The 12,312-nt window shown below is 31.7% G+C and overlaps 1 protein-coding gene across 1 annotated transcript; it reads left to right on the top strand.

Moving 5' to 3' along the window:
- The first annotated feature begins 4,283 nt into the window (after positions 1–4,283).
- LOC106460485 (mitochondrial uncoupling protein 2-like) lies at positions 4,284–11,995 on the top strand. Its single transcript, XM_013920186.2, has 7 exons — positions 4,284–4,325; positions 6,242–6,414; positions 6,828–7,029; positions 8,429–8,663; positions 9,102–9,305; positions 9,576–9,858; positions 10,361–11,995. Exons 3-7 carry the CDS (start codon positions 6,904–6,906, stop codon positions 10,587–10,589), a joined length of 1,077 nt encoding a protein of 358 aa, XP_013775640.1. The 5' UTR covers positions 4,284–4,325; positions 6,242–6,414; positions 6,828–6,903; the 3' UTR covers positions 10,590–11,995.
- The last annotated feature ends 317 nt before the right edge of the window (positions 11,996–12,312 follow it).

Raw genomic sequence — 12,312 nt, 5'->3', positions numbered from 1 at the left:
TTTAAAGCTAAAGTCACCTGAACTAAATTTGCTGAACCATCGTTGACACTTATGAACATTCAAAACATTTCCATAAACTTCTGTGATATTCTTTGTGGCTACAGAGGCATTGTTTCCCTTCTTGAATTCAAACAGCATTACATTTCAAATATGTCTCGTAGTGTGCCGTCACTATAAGGGATTAGAGTATACTAAACTTTACACAATATATAGGCTACACTAACGTAACGTTTAGGCAATTCCTATAAACTATTATACTTGATGCACGTTTTTTGGGGGGTGGTTAATGAAAGTGTTTGAAAACGCGACATTAATTTCTTCACGACCTAATACAATTACAAACTTAACAAGTGTCACATAGACTGAAACATTTATTAACAAAACTTCAATACTAGAACATTTGTTAACAAAACTTCAATACTGTAACATTTGTTAACAAAACTTCAATACTGGAACATTTGTTAACAAAACTTCAAAATATACTAATATACTATTTACGAAAACATATTAGTTTATAAAGTACTAACTTACAGCCTTGATGTATATATTTGTTCTAATAAGTTATTAGCCAAACAGAATAAGTTATCATAAATGAAACATAAAGGACGTTTTCCAAAATGATTCGAGCTGATACAATCATAGAACATGTCTTTATTTAGAAACTCTACACCCATTATACCCTTTTACCTCTCCCATTACCCTTCTCTATAGCTTAAAATTGAAGTATTTAACATATCTTAATATGCTATCATCAATATATGTAAGTAGAATACCAGATTTAACAAGCATATTGAAACATTTATTAACAAAACTTCAAGATACACTAATATATTATCTACATAAGCATCTTAGTTTATAAATACTGATTTAGCTTTCATTCAACTTTCAACTTTTGTATATTATGTTCATGTTACTATTTTAGTTAGGGTTTATTTTTCGTTTGTGTAACATTATGTGAAACAAACACTGAATTTATCACGAGATATTTTAACATAGTTTTTGAAACAATTTTATACTAACATGAGATGTATTATATTTTACACTTATACAAAGAATATCTAATTTTATTATTCGTTTGTCAATTAAAATCAGTGTTCAGTATCAAATGTAACAGGATTAGAATAAGTACACACAAAAAATCAAAGGTAAGATAATTATGTGTCTAATTTTACCTTTTATGGTAAACCTGATAGATCAGACAAATGAACATTTAAGAAAGTTACTAAAACATAAACATTATAGAGTATTTTATTTATCTGGACGTAGTTGAAAATTCATATACATCAACAGCATTAACAAAGTTGATCTCACTAAGGAAGACATATAATTCTTAAAAGATCAGACAATAAATTAATGCTGATGTTTATTGTAAACATAAGAAGTGAGAAACATTTCATCAATAAAGGTGATATGTACAATCATGGCTTTTTTTCTCAGGATGTGATGTAAAAAATGGAGTTTTAGTATTTACATTTTAAACATCAACAAAAGTGTTATAAGATTTACGAAAATTAGTAAATTTCATTGTAGTAACAGAAACAAGATAAAGTCACAACACGTTATCATATGGTTTTCCCTTAAGTTACAGTAATAGAAAAAGCTTTGTTGTTATATTAAGGAGCCGTCAGAATCTAGTAGAGATAAGAGAATGTAGTCTACTCTTAAATTAGTTTTGTGATAATTGATAAAAACGTTCAGGTGATATCTCAAGGTTATAACATCCATTGTGTTTCAATGAGATTGACCAACAGTAACATAGGTGGCTCTCTTAGTTAGCTCTGTCTCTCAACCAAAAGTTTGGTAAGTTTAACTTATATCTTTAACTTGAATAGTTACATATTAACTAATTCTTAATACCTATTAGTAAATTCTTAGGAGAGTTTAGAGCATAAGGGACAGTTCTTAGGTCTATTATATTACTTACAAATATTAATGATAGCATATTGGGCATGTTGAAACATGAGTTTTACATAAGAAATATATAAACAAAGACTTGTATTAGTTGTTCAAACATACTTATTAGAAACTAATATTCCTGAGGTGTAATTTATCGTAAAAGACAAAGCTAGATACATAACATTCTGGTATTTGATATTTTGTCTGAACAGAGTGAATTATTAATGTAAGATGATTGATTGTCAATGACCTCAACTTGAGAATCAACCTGTTTTATTGTTATATAATATTTGAAAACACTCTGTTATCATTCGAGTACCTACAAATATATAATTCATTGTGTTGTATAATGAAATTATAAATATCACACATTTCATATGTCTGTAAACCTGATATAGTTTTTAGGTCTAAGTAGATATCGTAAATATTCAAAGTAACAAGTAGAATTGAATGAACAATAGTCAAACTATCTTTCATTTTGAAAAATATTCTAAGCTATATTTCCTGAATATTTATAGACTAGCCTCTGAACTTTTGACCCATTGCTGTATGTTGGCACAGTTTAATATTACTAAGTAATGAGCATAAAATGATTCTGTTGTAAAAGAATGGTCGAAATACAAGAATTTCACTTTATCGTTTATATATTAAATTTATTCGTGTTATTGATTACCTATTAAGTTTAATTGTTATAGTTTAATATAAGTTCCGATCTGTCACCAAATATATACATGTTTGAAGTGTCATGACTTTAGTCTGGTACATATCACATCATTACAAATGAGTAATATATGTGTGTGTGTGTTACAAAATTCCAGACATTTACTTTCGAAGCTATTGATTTTTGAAGATATTCTGTTTTGTGATAAACCTTTAGACTGTTAGCTTCCTTGAATCTAGGTTAGCAGGTGATAATTACTCAGACCTTGTATCATTTCCTTAATACCCATTGCAGAAGAACGATCGTTTATACTTGTACTGATATGTTTTAGTAGAAATCATTCAGCGCTATTCATAATCAATCAAGAAACAAGATTTGTGAAAACATTTTAACAGAAAGGTATGATTACAATTTTCTAGCAATGGTTAAACATAGTTATTCACCTAGCTCCTTTAAACTATAGTGGAACAAATCAACTTATAAAGCTAAAAAATCAATGTCGTTTAAAACCAAAATGTGTTGGACCCTGTTTGCCATATTTACATATGGTTAACATATACTCCTAAGATTCCGTCTTACTAGTTCGATAGTTCTTCTGAATACTAAGCAGTTTAATTCACGAAAATGACAACAACTAATAATATATATAGAGTGTTTTAACAAATAAACAATATAGTATTAAATAATCCTTACTCTAATTCTGATGTGCTGTGATGTAAATAAAATTGATAAAATTTACCTTTCCTCAATTTAATCTAGTTCACAGCGTATCAGATTTTAGCAATCAGTTTGTTAAATAAATAATATCTCAGTCACAATTATAACTCTCCACACCTGACTCAATAACGTTTTAAATACTTGAAAACCTTAATTTCATAACCTCCAGTTTCTGATTTGGAACCCTTTTCACTACATGAAGATAATTACACTTATCCATTATCCATTAACTACTATATTCTGCTGTTTTATTTCATGACAAAAGAGAGGGCTGTGTTAGCCATTCAGCTTTATGTGCTGGAATGAAATGAGAGTAAGGGACTAATCACTACTATGTATGTAAAGCCCTGGCATCAGAAGAAAGGCCTCGTCGGTACTGTATATAGCAGATGTAGTGAGGTTGACATATTACTAGATACCCTTCGTTAGTTTCACTCTGAATTTCTTATAAATACTAAATACGAAGCAGTTGAGATAAAAGATGGATTAGTATAGTGCTCTGAAGCAACTAACTTTTGGATTACCCTGAATAACACAGAATTAATTCAAGTTGAATGAAGCAGTACATTGCTTTATTGTATAAGATAGGCATTCAGAGTAAACACAGAAAATTTATACCCAATTCATTATGCATATATGTTACACAAATATCTGAAAATAAGTAGAAATTTCACAAAGTGATGTTGCATTACAAAATTGTCTGACTTTTTCCTAAAGATATATATTAAACTAATGCTTTTCTGAAAACAGTATGTCAGTGACGTCTAAGAAATCCCTTTGTGAAACAGATTAAACCAGATAGTACCTATACACTTTCCTGGAGCTTTCCCAGCACTTTCTTTTCTTGTGATGTGAAGCCTCAAGAAACGTCATGCATAAAGGTCATTTCTATTTCCATTTGTCAATGGCAGGTCGTGACGTTATCCAGTAAGAAGGTGTTCCTCCAGTAGGGTGAGCTCATTGGTTGTTACTAGGGTAGGGATGCCTTTGGATTACTATATAAAGCAAGATTTTCTCACATAATCTAACTTCTTCCCTGACTACTTAAAAGGTAAGAGTTATATGATTAATTATTATTTTGAATCATTTTAGCAAAAATGCTTTTGGGTTTACCTTATGTTAAAGTAATTTCTGATAAGTTTGAATTTAGTTGCTTAAATCGCTTACGAGCGTTAATTATGCTTTTCATTTAACTGAATCAATTGTTTTTCCAGTGGCACTGTTGAGGGTACAATTTCACGACAGTTTTATATAAAACGTAGCTAGATATTAAATAGAGAATTTGAACGGAAGAGAAAGTAAATTATATAATAACTGACCAAATGAACTTTCTAAAAATCTTGGTAACTTATTTTTGTATTTCATGCTATGTTACATATTAAGAGTCGCTCTTTGTGTTTAATCAAATCCTCGCCTCAGTATGTTAAAGTCAATACACATCTTGATGATGTTTAATAAAGTGTGTTTCTAATCATCCATTAACAATGTGTGACAAAGGATGATGTAATTTTTGATTGCTTAAAGCTCCTGTGTGAACATTAACTGTTTCAATCAACCAGTATATATAATATCGACAAAATATACGACTTAGTTTGGTAGGTCATTTTTTATATATTAAATTAGCATTATTTCGTACAAAAAACAAAAACTAAAGTAACAAAAATTTTAGTATATATATTCGTGGTATTGCCTACAAATGTTCTATAAATTATCTGTTGTAATAGAAGCAACTTGGCTGATTTAATGTAACTATCTGTTGTAATAGAAGCAACTTGGCTGATTTAATGTAACTATCTGTTGTAATAGAAGCAACTTGGCTGATTTAATGTAACAGCGTGAATCACTTGTTTTGTTGATATGTGTATGAAAAAAGGGCTATTTTGCCACGTACGGACGTGGTAATAACCAGAAAAACCGAGTTTTGTGGAAACATGGCATTAAATAAGTGGTTATGATTGTGCTTACATATGTTTCTTGTGAGTCAAGTAACAGCTTTATAGGTAATTATTTCTTAAAGATACGAACTCGGCACGAGCAAGGAATAATTAAACTGTATAATTAAAAATAGTTAACATACTTTTAAGCAAGCAGAGTTAGTGTGATAATTTCAACATGTTGTTTAAACAAAACAAATTACGCTTCCAGTTCCCTTTGTTACAGCTTTTTCAGAGGCACGATAACAATGAACCAGGATTTTGAGGTTTAACATTGCCTAGAAATCGATATCGTTATATTCTCGTGTGCAGGATGTCGTAAGCTTCTAGTTTTAAACCATTTACTTCTTTGTACGTTCTCGTGGCATCTGGAACTGGCTGAATCTAGAACCGGAACTGAGCGTTCCACTTTTCATAAAATAAAAATGCGTTTTTAATTGTGGGAATGTGAAGGTGACTCGTTTTGTTTATTTAATGAAAAATAAACTTTTTGTTTCTACACTTAAATAAAGCTTTAGAAATGAATACGGATATGTTAAACTAATGTACATTTTAACAGAATATGTCAAGCAAGGCTTTAACTGAGATGTTCCGTATACGTCAAGTATTCTGTCTTTATTTCTTTGACGTAGAGTTAAATGTGGTACTCTCAGCTAACAAATAGGAGAAAATGAAATGAGTTAAGGACAAGAAACCAGTTGTGTTGGCACCACTCCTTTTTTTTCTTGGTAAAGTCAAACATAAACTGAACTTTGACAAAAGATTATACATGCTGTACGTTGACTCTTCCAAGCTATGTTCCAAAAATAGTCAACCTTTTCAAGTCTTTATTATTTTCTTTCTTAGGAAATGAAATTTGGCAAGTGTCCTGAAACTATGCAATAGTTAGAATCAACAACTTGCTGTTGGTGAAAATATAACGCTTCATAGCTGTTACTTCACAAGCTCATAGCTATTTTTGCATTAATTAAATCAAACTATAATAGACTTGTGTCATTTAACTTCTATTACATATAGACTACTATATTTTCAGAGTGCCTATATTATGAAATTAAAAGTTCGGCGAATATCCGACAAGACATTCAACGTCGGCCGTGGGGCACAAACCCCTGACCACTGGGAGTATAGTTTCTCCTATTTCAACTTCCTTTCGACACTGTCCAGATTTAGTGGTACTTAGTACAAATTAAACCCAGGAATAAAGAGGTAAATATTAGCCCTAGATATTTTTTTACATGACCTTGTTAGCTCCAACCGAGGATCATATTGTGCCAGCCATCTAAACGTAACTGAATTGTTTTAGTGATAATTACACTCATCATTCAAAATTACCCCTTACATTAGTTGACATTATTTCACTTTACCGTGAATTGTATTAAATAATTTAATTGTATAATTTAAGAATTTCTTACTTTGAGTTATAATAACATTTAAATCAAATTTCTTTATTCAGATTTCTTGTTAAGAAAATACTAAGAATACATTTATGGGGAGAAGGGGATTATAACTTCATTATTATAATAATTAATCAAGCATTGTTTTTCTGTGAATGCTAGAAAATTAAGTAAATTAGCAGTTTTATTGAATTTATATGTGATATTTAGTATACTCCTTCTTAGGAATTGTCTATATCGTGAGAAGTATAGACATATTTATTCTCATCAAATTGGTGGTTTTAAATTCATCTTTATCATAATGGTTGGAATTGGTGCTACGAAGCGGGAACCTACAGTTGTGATCAAGTTCTTCAGTGCTGGAACAGCCGCTTGTATTGCTGATAGTATTACCTTTCCTCTGGATGTTGCAAAAGTACGCTTACAAGTAAGTTTTGTTTGTTTACTCAAGTAAATGTGTTTTTATATCTAAACTCGAGTGGTGTAAACAATGTTAATGTATTTTTTCCAAGTACAGGTTTTGCGACTTTTTGGTTCAAGTGTTCTGCTTGTTACTACTAAAACTAAAAAAAGTGTTTTATCAAGGTCACACTTGCGTTATGCCCATGATAGTTTCGTTTTCATCTGGAGCATAAGAGGCCAGCAATTTTGTTCCACGCGTCTGTTAGCCTCCAGTGATCTCAAAATAGGTTGATTGTTATTTCGGTTCACCTTAAACATAAACTCTGATTAGTCTTCTCTCACTGCCAACTAAAGTCAATATTAGCAAGTGTAGTCCTCATGAATAGATTACAGAGAAATTATAAAACAATATAGCAAAAAACCAAGTATACATCTAAAAAACTGAATTGGTTTTTTGTTTTTTTTTGCGAAATTTGAAACTGGTTTCTAGATCAATGTGCGTTTGTTTTAATGAAGCAATGAATGAATCATGAAAACTTAATGTAATTTGTATTGTGCGAAAACCCGTAAAATTGCTTTATTCACTGTTATTTCATCACTAATCATACACACATATATTGAAAAAACAACAACCATAAATCTTGATGTTATTTTTTAATTTAATCTATAAAACAGCTGGTTTGATTTATGGTTGACTTACTTGTCAGTATCTGCTCGAAGTTACGTAATTGGCTGAAACTGGAACTTGGAAATTATGTCCACTTATTACATCACCTAGTTGACTTTGTAGTGTAAAGTTATTCTCTACAGGCAATTATTCTTGTGACAAATGAAAAGTTTTATGTCAGTGTTGTTCGCATTATATTAAAGCTTTAGTAAATTAAATACCAGATAATGATGATGATAAACTCTTATCTCTCACTTTACGTAACCGTTCTGTAAATTCTAGAGGTCTAATGAAAGCGCATTTTGTTATTATTATAATTCACTTATCTTTCGAATTACAACTGTGTCAGAGAAAAATAAAACCTATGAAAGAAGAAAGGCGATTGTAAATAACTCCTTAACGTTTCCATAAACTTTTACAAAAAAATAATAATGAGAACCATTGTGAAAAAGTTTAATAGTATGAGAACTGAAATAATTCTTTGATAATAATATATTTTTGTTTTTTAGGTAAAGACTGAAAAGAAGGGTTGTGAAGGCATTTCTGTATGTTACTTGTTAACTGTTTTCATCGACTATTTCCAATTCATGAATACTTTTAACTGTTTCTTTTATTTCTGTTTGAAAAGGTTTTAATATCGAGTTTGTATGCCTCACATAACATTATTGTTTGATGAGTTAACTTGAAAAAAAGTATGTTATCTCTCTATAAGCATGTTTTACTATTCATTTTATTTGATCCTATGGACTATTTACAGATACAAGGAGAAGGAAATGCCCCTGTCAAAATCACTGGGAATTCGTTCCTAAAAACCACCGTTACTCCAAAGTACCGAGGTATGCTAGGTACTCTGACAACAATTGCCCGACAGGAAGGACCTAAGAGTCTGTACAATGGATTGTGTGCCGGCCTTCAACGACAGATGGCGTTCGCATCTGTGCGGATTGGACTGTACGATTCGATTAGATCCTTCTACCAGAACTTATTGAGTGGTTAGTGGATACATTTGGCTAGCAAATTCAACAATATGATTAGTCTGAATACAAAAACCTTGTTATACTTGCTGATTTACCGAATTAGTGTAATGGAAGTGAATTAGAAAATTTAATTTCTCGAATTTTGTAGCAAAGATAGAATATGTTCTGCTACGTAGTTTTGCAAGTTAAAATCATTCGGAACATTTTCAAATTTATTACGCTCACAAACAGTGTGATGACACAAACTTAACTTTCATCATAAAGTTTGCTTTCTTGCATATATGGTATGATTAAAGTTATAAAGCCTTCCACGACGAAGGAATATTCATTTTCCCAACTGCTATAGCTACTTGTTAAAAGCGTTAAAGTTATTAGCATTGGTCAGCAGTGTAGTGCTTTCTTTAACTACTCACAGAAAAAAAACCCTCAAAGAAATGGTTTCATTGTTTTCAGGGCCCAATTCCCAAGCTGGAGTGGGAATCCGTATTATGGCTGGAATCACTTCTGGCGGTATGGCTGTGATCTGCGCTCAACCCACGGATGTTGTAAAGGTTCGTATGCAAGCACAAGTGTCCGGCCAACCCAAACGTTACACTGGCGCCTTACAAGCTTATCGTATGATTGGTAGAGAGGAAGGCATGAAAGGGTTATGGAAAGGTATGGATAACTTAGTGATATTACTGGAGCACGAGATAGCAAATCAATTTCTTAGTTAAGAAGTTCGTAAAACAATGCGTACTGATATATTGTAAACAAACGTTTAAAAATGAATATTGTAAATTGGTATAAAAGCGAGAGCACGAAGGTTGATTATAAATTAGTACATATTTTCTACCAACTTCTTTACTGGTTTCCTCTATTTGAATTTATAGTTTCTCTGCTTCAAAGATTGGGATATCGATTTGGAGATTTATGTATTTGTTTTAGGTACTCTACCAAACGTGACACGTAACGCCGTGGTAAACGCTTCTGAACTCGTGGCTTACGACGCTATTAAAGAACTGATTATAAATCGCCGCTTGATGACAGACAACGCTCCTTGTCACTTTGTGTCAGCTTTTGGAGCAGGCTTCTGTGCTACTGTGATCGCCTCCCCTGTTGACGTGGTAAAGACCCGCTTCATGAATTCCTGGCAGGGTCAGTATAGTGGAGCACTAGACTGTGCAGTGAAAATGCTCAGAGAAGGCGGATTTTTATCTTTTTATAAAGGGTAGGATGATTTTTGTCTAAAAAATATACATGAAATTGAACATAGATATTTTATTGTAAAACATCACATAAAGCTACTTTTTAGGGTGCAGGTTGGCCCTGTGGTAGAGCTCTAGATTTCGGTGCTGGTAAGACGGGCTCGAATCCATGCAATACCACAACATATTCCCCGTACTTCAAGCTGTGTGTACGTTATAAGAGTGACAGTCTATCCCTTTGTGTAGATGGTTGATGGTAGGGTGCTGTTGAGTGACTGCCTTCTCTCTTGTCGATAACTTAAAATTAAGAATGACAATAAATAGCCCTAGTAGTTTTGTCATTGCTTCAAAATATTAATACTGTCAATTTCAGCAACACTAACAGTTCATATATTGACGTACGCAGAAAGTGAAATTTTAAATTAAACGGGTCTTGTTCCATCAAAAATCACAAGTTCAAACAGTATTTTCTGATTAACCTGTATTATGGTATTTTACTTGCTAACTTTGCTTGAACTTTTATAGGTTTTTTCCTTCGTTTATTCGGCTTGGTTCCTGGAACATCTGTATGTTTGTTACTTTCGAGCAGCTGAAACGTCTATGTTGTTTGATGGGTGACAAAGAACTCTTCTCCCACACATCAATTCCTGCTCCAGGATATGCCCCTGTTCTTCACTTCTTAGTGGAGCCGCCGTCATCTACAGCTAAAGTAGATGGGTTTTATAAGAAGAGAATTAACCAGTGGGATATCTAGAAGGCGAAGCGTAAGAGAAATATTTTGGGAGCTTCGAAAAAAACACGAGCGAATGCCATGTGACATAACTTCACTTGTCGTTTCTGTACATGTGGTATACTGTCGACGAATATGTAGGTCAATTTTATCGAACCATGCAACACATGTTCCACCCTATCACCATAAGTATAAAGCATATTAAAATACCTCGGAGATCAAATGGTGAGACAAGTATACAACTAGTGCGTGAAGCATGTGTAACCCGAATTTTTCGGTAACTTAATTTCTAGTTCAGTATGAACAAATTATTCTTGTGTTATGCTATAACAAGTGAGACACTACTATACTTCCAAGATGTCAGGGACTTGAAGTTAATCATCGAATAATCGCTGCATTATGAACAATTTAACCGAGCTGATGAATATTTAATGCTTTAAATATTTTATCATATACTCGCATGTTTATTTTAATGCAATTTGCTCATTATGCTTAAATTTTAACGTTTCATTTTAACATTGTGAAGTACCAGTAGCAGCTTTGGGGTGCTATCGTGAAATTTCAGATACAATTTAATGTAGTATTTAAATTATACAAACGAGTTATTTATCTAATGTTCCAGCGATTCGAACAGTACTCTAATGTGATTAAACATTTAAAAGGATTCAAAGAAATAAATGGAATTACTTTACTAGACTTGAACCACAGTCATATTTTTTCCGTAACTTAAGCTACAATAATTTTTATATAGATTTTCGTTTGATTTTAAAGTTAATTCAAAAATTGATCATTACTGACGGTTCCGAACGAAACCTTTTGCAGGAAGAGTAAAAGGTTTATTATTTGTAGCTTATCAACAGGACACCACAACGACTAATGATATAATCTTTCATCATTGTCTCGATGCACAGGATTGGTCAGAAGATTATTTCCACTTCTAATTTTAGTCAGACAGAGTCTTCGATGCAATGTTTTAAATATTAAGTGAGAAGATGTATTCGTATTTTATGGTTACTACCACTAAACGTAACTTTCTTTTAAATTGAAAGTTTGGAGATGTTACATCATTAATAGGGGAAATGAAAGTACACTGTTATAGAAAAATTGGTCATGACTTTAGATAATGATATTGTCGGCTTAGAGTAAAGTAACATTCGTCATAACAAGAATAGCGTAATCAAAGATGTTATAATTCAGTATAACTTTGACTTTAATTGTTCGAATTTCGAGAAACACTAGGGTTATACATTATACGTTAACAATACTTACCAGTTAGAAATGCAGTGGAAGTATCATCACCACAGAATTTTATGGTATTGGAATTATATGTATTATTATTCTAAATTCAGTTTGTTTATTTTAATTATTGGAAAACTGAACGATTTGGAAGTTTGAAGTAATGTTTTTTTTTATTAAAAGCAGTTGCTGAATAGTGAAGGTGTTTGTTTTAATACAGTTATGTTACAATTATTAGCTCTTTGCAGCAAAAGAAAACTACCAAATATTTAATGTAATAAAATATACATTTCACTTTACTTAATACATCGTTTGGAAGCTATTATTCCACAATTATAATGTAGTTCATCATTAATCAATTATAATAGTAGGTTTGTTCATGTTGCCTTTATACATTTCAGAATAATTTTGAAAATAACTGCACAAATATTAGAAATAGAAAAATTATATAAACACTCCGGAAAAGCACTAGATAACTAGATATCAACTACCTGAATTGACAATGAAGTGT

The sequence above is a fragment of the Limulus polyphemus genome, unplaced genomic scaffold (assembly GCF_000517525.1).
Source record: "Limulus polyphemus unplaced genomic scaffold, Limulus_polyphemus-2.1.2 Scaffold779, whole genome shotgun sequence".
Lineage (NCBI taxonomy): Eukaryota > Metazoa > Arthropoda > Merostomata > Xiphosura > Limulidae > Limulus > Limulus polyphemus.
This window is presented reverse-complemented; position numbering and strand designations above follow the sequence as displayed.